Below are 15,896 nucleotides of genomic sequence, written 5' to 3' on the forward strand. Positions count from 1 at the left end.
GATAAGCTGTTGCTTTACATCGAACGCACCTGCTTCTCTCTATCTTACTTCCTTTTCTCCTCTTTCCTTTCCTTACCTTTTCTTCCCTTTCCTTCCCTTTTCTTTCCGCACGTGCCCGTTGTAATCCTTTGCATGATCTGTATAAAGTTACGCTTAGATCGGATCGCCGGTTTCCCTTGCTCTTTGACGTTTCCAATGTCGAAGAAAGAACGTGTTCGCGTCTATTAGATCGTGTTAGATCCACCGTAATTATCGGTAAAAGTATTTTATAGGAGAGAACCGATCGAACTATCTCACGGGGCGAGTATCGTATTACGGAAATAATTGTCCTCGGGGAAGGCTACTCGCATGAACAGATTCGACCGCGTGGGAGGACGTAATGCAACAAGTTTTACCTCTTATCAGTGGCTATACTCCTCGGTTTGATGGACCGATCATTTAGATTATGCACCGATGAAACGCGGGTTTCATTTTCTCGAGTAATGACGGTCGTTCAGCTGTTTTACCAGAGAGATTGGCCATCCTACGAGAAACGTTTGCTCGATCATGCGCGGGATCAATTAATTACAGAGACAAGTGGAGGCACCTTCCATTAATTCGTTTCTCGCAACAATAAAGAATTCCGTATCGACCCGTCCGCGTCTTTAAAACGACGATCACAGACCTGTTCCAGCAGACGGAAAAAATAGGGCTACCTTGGAATAAATTTAACGGGGAGCGGCGTACAGGCAACGTGGATCGATCGTTACCGATTTTTGTGCCAACCAAAGAAGTTCTTCGAACGCGTTTCTCGGTTTATTACGGTTAAAGCCAAGGATAGAGGCAAGGAAAGAGCGGTACTCGCGGAAAGACCGAGACTTGCTCGGTTGAGATCCGGGGCAACAAAAATGCGAATCAGGTTTCCCGTGCTCCCATTAATCTTGGATATTCCTGGTCATTTCTAACGACGCTTCTACGTACGCGTACCCAAGTAGATACGTACACCCGCAGAATTTCCTTTCGACTAAAGTTTCTCAACAGCTTTTGTATTTAAATTCCATATCGGTCGCGGTACCTCATCGCCCACTCGCGCGTTCCATTTTTTATTTCCTTCCCTACGTTTTATTTTCGGGTCCTATAGAAAATGACATCGAATTAGTAGGAGAGAATGTAAACCATTCTCTCGGTGGCAGCTGAACAAAGATGGTTCTTGGTTTATTAAAATGCAACCGATCGTGCGGGTAAAACGTGATTCGCGGCGCGGTCGACTGCTGTCCTGTACCAGGACTGATCCGAGTCCGGGCAACAAAAACGCGAGCCGGATTCCCCTTGGTCCCATTAATCTTCAAAGTTCTCGCAATTCCACGAAGGCGAACCGTGCGAAGTCGTGAACCCACGCTACTTCTTTCCTGATACCTCTGGACCGCGGCTAAAAATTCCAATTTTTGCTGTTTTCGCCAATGAGACACACCGATCGATCAAACATGCGATCACTAGGAGCGAATGGGTCATGTCCCGTAGACGAAAGTACCCTGTCTGTGCGCGCATTATTCGTCAGTTATGCGAACCATCGCATACGAGCGAAGCCGTAATAAATTCGACTTGGAACGTTACTTGGCGAGTTGGCGCGGAGACGGTCGAGAAGTGGAAGAAATCGTGCAGCGACGGAGATTTTTCAACGAATCGGTGCAGAGGGTGAGCAGCGCAAAGGGAAAAGGGAGAAAAGACCGTGTTATTCAGGGATGCGATTATTAATCGGTACGATCGATTAAATCGCAATGGGATACGGCCGATTGCGTGCACAGGATCAATAATATCGCGAACGGGCTTACAAGGCGCAAGGGGATCCCTTAATGCGAGGATAGGTGTATCGATTATTGCGATCTCGTTTATCCGCCTGTTCTTTTGCGAGCCACTCTACCAGCCACTCGCGCGGCCTTCCACGATCACGGATTGCTCTCGAGACGGTCACCGCGCAATTACTCCGACCGCTTGGAAATCCAAGCATGCATTGATCGTTCGAAATCACCAACCCTTTTGCGGCCAGCCGGTTGCATCGACCAGGTTCATCGATACCGAGAACAATTAATATGTTTTACAGGGAAGCACCGTTGGCAAATTCGCGAGATGATAATCGTTATCATTCATCGGTCTATTTAACGACCAACAAAGAGGGGAGGGTGCGAAAAGAGGGAGAGGGCGGTTCCTCAAAGAGAGGAACACAAGAGTGTCACTGGACGTTGGTTCGTAGATCGTATTCTATCGGATCGGTCCGCTCGAAGCGACGACGGCCGCGCGAAAGGAAGGAAGAAAGCGGGAGGAAAGGAGAGGAAGGAAGAAAGGAAGAGCGAGTAAAAGGACTATAGGAGGTACGCCACGAACACCAGACAGCTATCTTAATCGACGACCTTTCTCTTAACCCGCCAATGTTTGCGCCGCACGCTCGGCCGACAGTTGCTTTTCCACGAGTTGTATTCGAGGAAGGTCTGTCGTGGACAAGGAAGATCGAGCAACGGGCAACGGAGGCGGATGAATAAAGGATGGAACGGAGGAACGCGGAATCCGAGGCCAAGGATCGGGCAACGGAACGGCGCAACCGGCTGGAACGCGAGGAAAGGACAAGATACGCGTGGGCGGTTGCCAAATAATAATAAACTGGTCCTTCGAGTTGCCAGTTTTTCGCTCCTCTTTGTCTCCGAGTATTTATATTCTCCACTTTTTGTCCATACGTTCGAAATCGTGCTTTCAAGACTCTCGTAAAACTCGGAATTATTTGGGAAGGTATCGTCGATAAGTTGACGTCTAATTGGCGAGGACGAGCGTCGATCCTTTATCGCATCATTCTCGAAATTAACACATCGATAGTGAAGAACGACGCGACGGAATATTTCTGCAACTGGTGAACGATCCTACGAATGGAGTACGAAAGGCAGTTTCTAGACAGAGACGGGGGTTTCAGGGATCGTCCAAGGTCTCGTTGCGATTTCATGATGTGAAAACTCCAATTATCGCAACTCGGTACGCCAGTCTCGACTCGGTTAATACGCGTAAAAGTGTTGGAGTAAGCAGTGTCGCGACGACGAGCCGTGTGTTTAAACTGCAGATTTAACTGTCGACATCCGCCCACGGCATGTGTATACCGGCCGATTGTAAAGGCAGATTACTAACGAGCTCTTCTGCACCCTAGTATCCTTTCTACATGATTATGAGAGCGTGTAAAAGCGATAAAGGGAGAAACAAGAAGAAAGTCTGAGTAGCGGAAAAGTGGCACGCGTAATAATGTTGCGAATCGAGGAATACCGGCCGCGTAGCTAATAGTCTTCTCGCTGCCGACCATGAAAGGAACATTAACGGGTATCACTGATGTCATTAAAATTCGATACGTATAATTTTTAGAGCATACGCGTAAAAGAGACGAAGGAAAAGGACGGAGGGGAGGGCGCAACAGGCTCGTTCCGTGATCGCGCTTGCGCGTCTGAGTTTCTGTGAACGATTCCAACCGGTGACAACGAGATAAACGGCAGCTATTAGCCGAATGCCGAATTTACGAAAAATAAAGGTTGCTTTCGCGGTGACCCTCTGAGGGAGGCAAGCGTGGACGGAGAGGCGATAACAAATGACGGGACATACGTTGCGGCGATAGCTTGACAAATATATATTAAACTATTTTAATGAGAAGTGGCCACCATATCTCATCGCAATTACCGGCCACCAACCCGCCGGGGGCCCCGTTCGACTCGTCTCTCGGCTTGCTGTTCCACGGCAAAAACACGTATCCTGAGAGCAAAGGTTAAGAGATGGTCTTCTCGACTACAGCTTCTTCAAAGGGAGAACGCGCGTATCGCGTCGTGTCGCCTCGTGTCGCGTCTTCCGATCGCGTAAACGTTCCACGATTCGATCAGGAAACTCTCCCCTTTTGGCAGCAGTCGCGAGCCAACTGCTTGATCGAAGCGTGAAACGCGAGAGATTCGATGATCGACCGACTCGCGACTCTCGTCGCCTCGCAATCTTCGACAGCGAATACATGCCGAGTGATATCCGTGACATTTCGATATTCCTTATCCAACTCTCCATAGAAAATCAACGTCGGTATGAACCCGTTGTACGTATACGCGTGGCAGAGTCCCCGGGAAGACTGGTGACGAGAAAAAGAGGGGAAAAGCACACACTGTCCAAAGAGAAAGAAAGAGAAGGGAAAGCGAAGGAGAGAAGGACGAGTTGGCTCTCCCGCAACCGACTCTCCAGGCAACAGTGACTGACAGCTCTATAGACTTCGTCGGGTTGGTAGCATTGTGCGGACTTCTCCTCTCCTCTGGTTTCTTCTCCTCACGGTCACTTCTGCCGCGGCGGCACTCTCGCGAGCTCGTATGTAAAGCGGCGTACTGGCCTCGGTACCGCTCTAGACGTTTAGTACCGTACGTCGTGTATACCGGCTGTAACTGCGTACCGCGAGACGACCTCCGATATTTCCGACACCAAGCCCGATTTTTTCTTCTAGTGCTCGTTTTAAAGCGATTCCAGTCGCGGTACCTGCTTGCGCGTCGATTACATAGATGCCTTTTTCCTAACGCGTGCATTCAGACCAAACGTGGGACAGCCGCGATTTCCCGCGATTATCTATTGCCGTTTAATTTCTTTCGTGGTAATCGGTCAAGCGCATCGCGATGTAATTGCTACTAGATACTCCGCGTTCCGTTATCGAGACGCGATTCGATCGAATACAGCGGCAAACATCTGAAATCGCGAATACCGTGGATAACGGCCGACTCTCGAGATGGCCATTTTACCTCTGGGAAAAAGAAGTTTGGATCGATTGCTTGACAGAGAAAACGCGACTTTGCTTAGTTTCGATTTCGCCTTATTTTTGTCCTTGTTCTTTCGTTTTCCGTGGCATTCGCGACTTTTCGCCGACTATTTGCGGCCTACGAGCGGCTGCGGGCATCGCTCGAGAGGAACAGGGTTCGATGAAGGAAATACCCAGGTGAAAGAAAGATGCCAAGAGGTGGAGAAACGAGCATCGAGAATGGAACTGGGATGGAAGTAGTGAGATGAGAGAGAGTGGGGTCTGCGAGAGGAGGCAAACACGCGCATATTTATTTATGCAAACGGAATACGCATCCAGCTAATTGTGCGGTCGCACACCCGCAGTGACTCACGTGACGGCTACTCGGGCATCGTTTCTGCATGTCAATTCGCGTGACAAAGGATCGTGGTTCGCCGTCCACCCACGAAACTTCCGGTTCATCCTCGAACTCTCGCCTCTTCGTAGATAGCTGGCCAGTTCGCGTGCACAAGGACCTTCTCACCGCGTGGTCGCGCAATTAGCCGTTCTTATGTGCAAATGACAAGAATTTTAAATGCGCCTACACCAGATAAAAACGCTGCGTGTAACGAGCCAACGAGTGTTTCCTGGAATTCCTTCGATGCATTTTTCGTGGCGAGCGTCGCTCGTGAATTCGACCTTCCATTCGAGTTCCAACGTACCCCGTTTCTTCTTCGTTTCGATCTCACGGCGCCAGTCATCCGCGTCGCGCAACCCAGTCTCGCTCTATACTCTATCTATAATCTATACTCTATGCGTAAGATCGCGGCAGGTAGGACGCGGGGCGCGGCGCGGTGGAGCACGAGATGAAAAAGAACGCGTAGATAGGAAGGAAGAGCGAAAGGATCGCGAGGAATACTCTTGACAGTGGTGGACGACTGTCAGTCCATCAGAGAGTCGGCGAGCCGGGAATACCGAGGATGGCTTCTCAGCTTACTCGACGAACAGCTCTATCTGTCGAGCACGAGTTGACAAAAAGCGGCGGTCCGCGTGGTCGCACGCACGACCAACGGAAAGCACTGGGACGGCAGGGGGTTAGGACCCGAGCAACCGAGAAAAACCCTCGGATACTGTTCTCTGTTGCTGTTCAGGAAGCTGGTGGTAGGAAACAAGGACGGGGAAAAAGGCGTGGGACATTGCGCGTTTATCTCTATTGGAATTTCGAGTTTATTCGGAAACCGCGCGATTCTATTCGCTCGATGAATCTCGTTGCTAGGAAAAAAATGTCGTGCTTCTTTTGCTGAATTTCGCCAACGTCGCGATAATAACACCGGGCCAGCGTTAAACGGCTGGTTGACCTACTTCGGTTCGCACAACTCGACACGATTTCGTGGATACGAAGTTAATTAGCCAAGAAAAGGAGGTAACGAAACGTTTGCGCGAGAAACGAAATATATCGCGAAGAACGCAACCGTGAGACCGTATTTCGGCGTTTCGAAACAGCGTACGTGGTAGATGCATACTTAGTGGCGATCGCTCCAGTTCGTTTCGGTTTTATGGATCGCCGTGAAGGATTATACGAGCGTTCAAAGGAAGATACTACTGCCTCCGGGAATGATTTAGTAACTCAACGTTGCGAAGGATAATCGTATGAAATATCATCGCATCGTAACGCAGCAACGATCTCGCCGCGTATACGTATACGTACGACGAGTGCCTGGTGTGCGCGGCCTCGTTGACCTCGAAGAATGCGAGATCTTCCGGTAAACTTAATGTACGGGAATTTCGTACAATATTAAGGAATCTTTTTTCATTCGCGATGAAACGTCGAATGATGGGGTTACATCTTAACCCGACGAGTTTCATCGCATTAGTCGAATCTCGAGACGATTCTCGCGAACCGCGGCCATTCCCTTCACCGCCGGGACGTCGAACCCTTCGTCGAATCTATCGATCGAGGCGGGGCGAAACTAGAGCCGTAATTAAACTATAAAACGTTTGGAACGATGAAATGAAACGGACTTATTAGATATCCCGCGTAGCACGAACAGAATTTAAAACGTACTATATTTAACTGCAGCGCACGATCGCGGGCGTTGCAAACCGGTCTAGCAATTACATGGAAGATCGATTGCAGCCTTTTAATAGGCCCCTCTTAAACGGCTAAGACTTATGAATCTGTACGAACGAAACTTCATAGTTTTCCGTGATAATTGTCTCGGATATGCAAATGTTGACCGTGTAGTTGGATGTTTTTACGATTCCTTTAAACCACGCGGCAATGCTCGCGTTTGTATGTCGTGTCCTATCGACGAGGATCGTGTCGATAGCGAGGCCATCTATCGCTAGACAACCAACGTCATCGCCGGCGCGCAGCACGTAAAAGTCGGCATACCAGACGCGGTTCGTCGCGTCATCCACGATTTACAGCGATAACTTTAGCAGTCGGACAATTTGTACCTGTAACAGGTGAGCTTTTGTCGCGGTTCCAGTCACCGCATCATCGCCTCCGCATACCGCTGTCGTGCAGTTAAATCTCGCGAACCAGACAGCATTCGAACGGTTTCGAACCGATTTGTTCGAAAGAAAACGAAGGTGACGAAAGGACTCAGATATGGAGAGACGGACGAAAAGACCAAAAGAGAATCGTACTCCATACTCTCGAAGGTAGAAGCGCGAGCATGCTGAGAGCCTTTCGAGGCACCGTATTTTATAACCGGTGTAGACAGCCACCGCACGTACAGACGGTTCTCTACCTCTGTCGCGATGCTTGTACTTACTTACGTACCACATAGCGAGGGCTTATGCTCCTTCCTCGTGGTCCGAGGAACGTGGGATCACACTGACCGCCAACCCATGCTCTTGTCCACCATGGCGGTCCAGTCTGCTTTCACAACTTTTTTTCTCTTCATTTTAAAAAGACGCTACTGCCACTTCAAGAATCGTCCCCTCATTGTCTAAAAAACGAAACGTGAAACGCCGATGTGAATTTTCCTGTATACAAATCGCCACGTGGAAGCGGCATTAGAAATTCGATAGAATCCCTTCCTTTCCATTTATCGGATGCCTTTGTGTCCAGCAGAAACTTTTTAAAAGTACGAGAACTCGATTCTCCTCGCAAGGCAAGGGTGCGGGGTATTTCGTTCGTGCGCGCTGGTATTCAGCGAACTATGGCTGCACGATGCTCGGCCTTTTCGAAGGAAACCCACGGTGGATTGTATTCCGTATACACCCCGATTGAAATCGATATTCCCGGCAAGGTCGGTGCGCAACAAAACCAGCGGAACAATGCATCGGCTGGTATACATTCGCCGAGCACGGAAATAACGGATAAAACTGCTCGCGATTTAATACAGCTCTCTTTCTTCTTTCTCGACCCTCTGCCGGCTCCCTGGCCGAGCGTCGCATCGCGTGGAATTAGCCAAAAGCGCGAGCGAATGTATAGTATATTGATCCGGTCTGCGTTTCTTTCGAGTCCGAAACGGGGACGAAGAGGAACGGTAAGGATGATTGCATTAACTAAAGAATAATTCGCGCGGAGTCGGGATTACCTGATATGTATCGTGAAATAGGAAGCAGGAGAATGCAATTTAGAAATGCAAATCTAAATTGGAAAATTATACAAATGTGTTTGAAGAAGGATGGGAGAGGGGCGCGAAACTAGTGCGGCGTAAAACGAACGAATAGGAATCAATCTGTTGATAGAAAGTGAAATTATCGTCGTACGCGATCGCAAGTTATTAGATTAGTGGAGAAAATTGTGAACATCGTAGTCGTAACAAGATACCTAGTCAGACGTATCACGTGCCAGCTTTAATAATTCTGTGGAGAGAAATGCTTTCGATAACATCATTCGCGAACCGTAACTGCTTGTTTACCGAACAGGTGACGTCAACGTGAGATTAAGCGGCAACTAATACGAAAGATTAACGAAGACGCATTAGAGACGAGATTTCCGACAGGAAGTCAATGGTGAGGAGCGAAAGTGGTTCTGCGTAGAATTAGTCGGTAATATTATCCTGATAATGCTCGGTAATAATTCATTAGCATGATCGCTGGAACGAAAGTGAAACTTGTCGTTCCACTTTTTCTTTCTTTCCTTTTGAATTTTTCAAATTGCTACGTCGCGTCGACAGGAGGGCGATTCTTGACTAGGGAAGAGATCCTTTAAAATGAGTCAGCAATTTTCTTTGTCGCCTTTTTTCAGCTTTATCTTGCTTTCCTCCTTTTTTTCTCTTAGTCTTTGCGTTGTTCTCGTGTTATTCGCTCGGCGAGTTGCAGAAACCATGCAATGCCTCTTTAAGGTGGCAACAGTGTTGGCGGGAAAGTTATTCTACCGGCTGCCAGTAAATCATTCTTCGTGGACTCCTGCTTTATTATCTACTGTCTCTCTTTCTCCTGCTTTCGCTCGGATCTTCGTTGCTTCCTTTTCATCTTCCTTCGTCTATCTCGATGAAAACTCGCCTCTCTCCCTCTCCGTTGGAATCTTTCTGTAATAGCTATGTACCTTGGTAGGCATCTTCCTCGGTTCCTCGCTCGTTCGTCGCGGAAAACGCGTGAACAGTCGGATAGAATTTTCAATGGGGTCTTGATACCTAATTACGGCACCTATGCGACGAACGATGTTACGGTTTTCGTTGTTATTTACCTTTGAAAATGTTAAGAACGATCGGTAGCGACGAATCGGCCGTAAGCACGTAACGAAGTAATCGATCATCGAGATGTAATCGCAATCGAATCTCGGGATTCCACATTCTCGTCGAACATGGCCGGAACGATTTCACCGGGGAACACTCGGATCACGGCTAGATGGTCGGTGCGATACCTCGAACGCGAGAAGAAACTTTAAACTGTCATTAAAGCATCTCCGGCTGGGATAAAGGGTTCATTACCACCATCCGGGACTCGCGTCTCGATTTCTTCTACTTCGAGTTCCCGACGGTTGGCACACACCACGACTACCATCCTGCGAATTACGTTCCACGTTGATAAATTTACGAGTTTTCTCTTCTCTCTAGACGAGTTAACCCGCGTCCAAACGATCGCAATGTCAATTACCTACCTGTCGATCGACTCGATGTAATCGGTCACATGGTACTTGCGATACTCGCATTTTTGCTCGTCGGTGATGAATTTAAGGTTTATGGAATAGTTCCGTTTGACTGTAAAAGTAATAGTTTCATCTGACCTATCAAAATGGCGCGTTCGTTCGGAAAAGAATACGTTGCATTGAGACGCATACCGGTACATTTTCGTAAGGGACATTACGAAACATCGTACTTGTAATCCATCGAGGGTAAAAGGTGGCAATACACGTCCGTATAAATAACATGTGCTGGAAGCACGCAAGCGTCTGTCAACGCCTCCACATGCGTCGTTGTAACGTGTCCCCGTAACTTTTCCAGTAGAGAAAAAGCAAACGGACCACTCGCAAATTAATCATCTCGTTTGATATTACAAACGGGCCACCTCGATGACGTTTCTTCGAATGTCACACTTTAAAAACACTGCGATATGTATTACTTCGAATTTGTCGACGTTTGCGACCGTACAATTTGTCGACATGATGCAACTGTTTGTCAGCATTCAATTAATTTGAATACGTTGATTTTTTCAGGTACAAGCTACGGATCCGGATTGCGGCGTGAACGCCATGGTAAATTACACGTTAGCCGCGGGAAGAATGGAAAGCGAACAGTTGATGGTACGCAGCGATACCGGAGACATTTGCGTCAGAACACCGTTGGACAGGGAAACAGCTCCCTATCTGGAGATTCCCGTCATCGCTACGGACAGAGGTACGTACCACTCGTCTGACCACTCTCCATAGAGTTATGCGGTACAATTATTTTACGACAAGGAACAAACTTTGTATTTTCTATCACGTTGTCGCAGCCTTTACCGAGGCGTCTCGTAACTTTTATCCGATACGTCGTTCTATTAGCATTGGCGTTTCGTAACGAATCTTCCGTGACCAGAATAAGAGTACGTAAGGAAGAACCGCGTGAACAATGCGTTTCCCCGGCCTTATCGCGACCTCATAGAGGAGGTACAACGCAGAAACGAAAATGAAGAAGAGAGGGCAACGATGTGCGCGACACACGGTGGAAACGTGGCATCAGGAAGAAAAGAAGCAGCTACGGGAGCTGCACGCTGGTGGAACAAGGAAAGGGCGAGCTATCGCTGTGCCAAGATCTAGCAGCCCTGTAATGGGGTGTATGATTTATGTCGTCGGTGTACGGTGTGCCCATTTTCAACAGCCTCCTTCCTTCCAAGTTATCCTTACGAGCGAGGACAATGACTGAAGTCCATTGATCCGTTGAAACACCGACATTGACCTTACAACAGATAGCAGGTTCTCGGGCGATTCAGATTCGTAGGAGATGCGTTTAAGAAGATAATAGAGATAGAGAGGGAATGGCTAGCAATCAAGAAACGTCGAATTAATAGGCAAATTAGAGAGCAAAAGAAAAATGAAAGAAAAGGAGGAAAGCGAACACGGATCGTGTGCGAACGAAAGGAAAGGAAAGAGAGAACGAAGGAATAGAAGCAAAGAGAGCTCTATTGCTGACTGTATACCGTTTTGCAAACAGGAGAACTCTCGTCCATAATTGTCGCTCGTTATCGATACGATTGTTCGACGTGCTACCAGACTCTCACAAGCACCATCGGCACAATAGTACCGCTCGGATATGATGGGAGAGCAGCGTGCGGGCCAACCACGGGACCCAACTTACCACGCGAGCCAGCTTCGCGTGATTTATACCACCTGCTGACGACTCGAGACGTTGCAACGGCAAGCCAGTGCAAGTCAATGTGCTTCGACTATGCTGCGTCTCAAGATACGCGATTACGAGAAGCACGAAATTAACAGCGAGGTGTTAGTCGCGCGAAATAGCCTGCGAACGCGCGACCATTGCTCAAATCTGTACAAATACCAAAAATCGCTTACGCTACTCACGATTAGTCTGGCACGATTTCGTCATTTGGACATTTACATTCGATTTCATTTGTCGATTTGTCGATTTACATTCGAGATCAGGTCGATGACTACCGTGGTCCAAGAGAGAAAAGCAATCGTGGATAAGTATCTGTTGATAAGAAGAATGATAATCAAAACGCCGTGCATTATTGCGTTAATGGTGTCGGAAAACGGCAGAGCTGCACCGATAATTATTATTTGCGCAGTCTTGCTATGAATCGTGATAGAGATCCGCGAACGGTTGGGTAACGCGTGTACATATACTTCCTCGTGCGAGTCACTTTGTTCTCCTATAGGACAAGCTAGATACGTACGTAGACGCCGCCGCGTGGCCCCTCGGGGGTTGCTGGATAACGTTCTTCGGATAATGAACGTAAAAATCGACCCTACCGCGAGATGGAGTTTAAAAAGCAAGGGCCACGCCGGTGCGCGAGGCATCTTTATGATTTTGTTAAAAGTAATTCTTTTCCTCGTTTCTTTCTCCCGTTTATTTAAAACGAGACAAGATGCGTGTGTTCATCTCTGAACAATACGACGAACGACTGGATAATATCTTAAGATTTGAGTTCCAGGCATCGCGATCTTGACGAAAGAGTTGCCGGACTCGATGTTATCTGGCTTTCTGGAAATTGTGCATTACGTGGCGTACATGCGAAATGGTTTGCGCATCTTGATGCACGTCCTACGATCAACCAACAGAAATGCAAAGAAAGGCGAGGCCACGGTTACAGAAACTTCCTGAAAGCCGGAACAACACCAGCGCGGCGGTGACTTTATTGACACCGCCGTCATAAATTTCTGCCCCTCGACTCCCACCGGCAGCCATCGTCCTTGTCATGTTTCCCGTTTTCGCATTTCGTGCCGCGACCGCTCGAACAACTTCGTGCTCCTTGATGCGCGAAAGATTCAAAAAGTCGATAGTCGACCCATGCAGTTCCGCGAAGACACATCGGATTTTGTAATTTTCTTTACTCGTCGCGTAAGACGACTATTACGCAACTTTGTTGGCGCATGTCGGTTGAGCACCCCTGGCAAGCATCGGCCGCATAAATCTTTCGGAGGCACTATATCCTCCGCCGCATGAACCTCGAAAAGGATTCGTCGGTCGACGTTCGACCGCGCAAAATTAAAAGGATCGGTGTAGCAGACATGAGGTATCGGAATACGCGTTAGAGTGTCGTTGATCTATGTCCAGGAAGCAGAGTCTCTCGACGACACGCAGCCATTCGCTTCTGGATATTCGGTTTTATTCGATCGTTAATTTGATCGATCTTCGAAGTTCGGATTCGCATGGAATGTCGAAGGAACGTTTCGAACGGTGGAAGGCGAAGAGAGCGAAAGACGAGAGACGAGAGAAGAGAAAGGGAGTTGGTCGATAGAGAAATTAGGGGTACATTTCTTGGCGAGGGAATTCGCGTGGCCGAGTGGCAGGGGCCCGAAGATCGGCATTTCGATACCTCGAAGTCGTGCAGAAGATGCCACGGTGCCGAGAGACGGTGGAAGGCTTCGTCGTTCTTTTCGGTCGTCGCGGCTCCGAACGAAGGAATGGAAAAGGACGGAAAAAGATGGAAAAGGATGGCAAGAAAAGGATAGAAAGGAAGGTTTGGAGAATGAGGAGAAGGGGGAGGAGGAGGAGGAGGAGGAGAAGAAGGAGAAGATGAAGAAGAAGAAGAAGAAGAAGGAGCGGGAGGATAATGGTGGAGCGAGGAGTACAGAGAACGGAGGGGACTGGCCCTTGACGCATGACTCCAATGACACTCGTACCTATAAATCTCGCTGCGCTCCGAGCTCCGTACGGTCGAGTCCATATATTACTATGAGTTACGGGTGTAAACCGTTTAAACATCGGATTACCCGTTTTACATACTGTCTTTAATATTAACACTTGCGTCGGGGTTCGTCTAAATCAGCTTGACCAACCAGGAGCCCGCGTTCTCGCGTTCGCGCCTTTTCGCCCTCGTGCCACCGTCGATTAATTAATCCCTAGTCGCAATCATTGTCGTAATCGTGGTCGTGGTCATACTCGACGAAAGGCAGGAGGAACGCTGTATGCGATTAGGCTTCGACGAATAACGTGATTTACGGATAGCGATCGAGGGAGCGTTATTACTTTCCGTCAGATCGTATATCACTCCTATACCGAGAGAGGCGATACTTTAGCAGGCAAACGAATTATCATCTCGCAACCGACTTTCTTTCCATTGTTTTTGATCCGCTTCGACTTCGAAACAGCAGAACGTACGCAGTTGCAGCTAACGTTGGAGCGAACAGGGAACGCGTACACCCGGTATTATTGATCGATCGGTTCGCTCGTATAATTGCTCAAAAAACAGAACAATCAGAGTAGAGGAACGGCGAAGCGGTTGGCACATCGCTAGGACCATTTGAGCACCCCGAGAAATTCCTTTCGCTTGAAATATTGCGGCGAACGCGTTGCCCTGCACCGAGGGTAAGAACTCTGGCCCTCGACACGCGCACGCACGCTTCTCCGAATAACGCGCGCGAGAGAAAAAGAAAGAGAGCGACGAAGATCGTTGGAGAAGGAAGCGAAAGAGAAAAACGGAAGGAATGAACTTCGAAGTACGCGAGAGAAAAAGAAGGAAACAGCGAAGAAAGAGAGGCAAAGTAAGTAGAAGAAGTAGGTAGGAAGAAAGGAGGTAGGAGGCTGATTGGCTCCGAAAAAAGGCAATGGTACGGGGCACGCTGTTGTGATTTATGTCGACCGGCTCCAAGCGTCCCCGTAGATTCGTTCTCTACGCCGGCTAATACCTCGACATTATTTGGCTCGATAAGAGGATTTTACCAGAGATTGAAATAAGCATAATCGCTCGGGTTTGTACTTCTGGTCTTTGCGCTTGACAAGTTCTACGTACAGTGCTTCCCAACTGTTAACCTTTGATGCTTGTCCCTTTCCATTTATACTATCTGGACGATAGGTTCTGTCTAATTTTGATTATTTATACTGTCGCAGGGGGCCTCAGTACCGTAGCTATCGTGAGGGTGCAAGTAACGGACGTTAACGACAACCGTCCGATCTTCGAACCCAGAAAGTATAACGTCACCCTGAAGAGTGACGGTCCTATTCAGGGACCGATTTTGAGGCTGGTAGCTACGGATTTGGACGTGGGTCTTTTCGGTCAAGTAGCATATCGGATCACCAACGGGAACGAAGCTGGTGTTTTCCACATCGATCGAAATACCGGCGAACTTCAAGTCGCGAGACCGAGTTTACTCTCGAGATCACCGCTGCATCAGTTGAACGTGACGGCGACGGACGCGGCTGGCCTGAAGAGCACGTTCGACGCCGAAGTCCGGATCACCACATCCTCCCCCGGGCATAGAATCGCCAGCTGCGAGAAGCCACGCTACACCATCACCGTTAAGGAGACCGTTCCTCAGAACAGCATCGTTGGTGGCGTGAAAGACGGAGCTTCGTCCCCTGTGTCGTCAGGTAAGTTGGATACCTCATAATCATTAGCGACCACTTAGCCGAGAGTACCCACATTCGCTCATCATTCGGCAGCGTTTATATTTCCCCCGTGTTGTCGCGGTATTATCGATTTCCGGCGAAGAAGGTTCGCGCAAAGGCGTTGCATACCGAGTTTAATGGTCGGGGTTTGAGGAAAGCAAGGTACATATACGATCGTTGCTCGGTAGCTGGCGGCGAGTACATCGAAAACGTATTCCACGCGCGGCGTTACTGCGTTAGCATAGTCGCGTCACGAGAAAACGGCGGTGACGCGACGTAGCGAGCGCCCACGTGTTGGTGTACGTGCAAGCATGTAGAGCCATAGTCAGCGGAGTCGCATAAGAACAGGTAGGGTCGGAGCCAACTACTTTGCGTCCTTCTTTCTCGTATCCACCGGAGGAACCGACGACATGTAAATCATACGGGGAAGTATTATGAGTGATATCGTGCAGGAGCGTGATAACTGTTTCGTTCAAACTTCAGTAAAAGTATCGTACAATTTCGCGTTTCTTCGCGACCAGCGAACACCGGTGGATAAAAGGAAAAAACGAAAGAAGCTAGGAAAAGGCGGAAGGGCGAAGGAAAGAAGAAGAGAAGAGGATGCGAATAAGGGTAAGGTCGCGGACGGATGCTTGGGTTGGTCGGTGCAGACGCGATTCTCGAAGGGTTAAGAGCGTGAGGGAGGAGAGGAAAGGTAAAGGCGG

The 15,896-nt window shown here is 48.6% G+C and overlaps 1 protein-coding gene across 1 annotated transcript in view; it reads left to right on the top strand.

Annotated features, from left to right (window-relative positions):
- Positions 1 to 15,896, top strand: part of ds (dachsous cadherin-related 1) — a 213,136-nt gene that overhangs the window by 159,148 nt on the left and 38,092 nt on the right. The window contains exons 2-3 of the mRNA XM_033347991.2: positions 10,359 to 10,539; positions 14,695 to 15,174. Coding sequence (XP_033203882.1) covers positions 10,359 to 10,539; positions 14,695 to 15,174 — 661 coding nt within the window. The remainder of the gene's footprint in view (positions 1 to 10,358; positions 10,540 to 14,694; positions 15,175 to 15,896) is intronic.

Source organism: Bombus vancouverensis, chromosome 8 (genome assembly GCF_051014615.1).
Source record: "Bombus vancouverensis nearcticus chromosome 8, iyBomVanc1_principal, whole genome shotgun sequence".
NCBI lineage: Eukaryota > Metazoa > Arthropoda > Insecta > Hymenoptera > Apidae > Bombus > Bombus vancouverensis.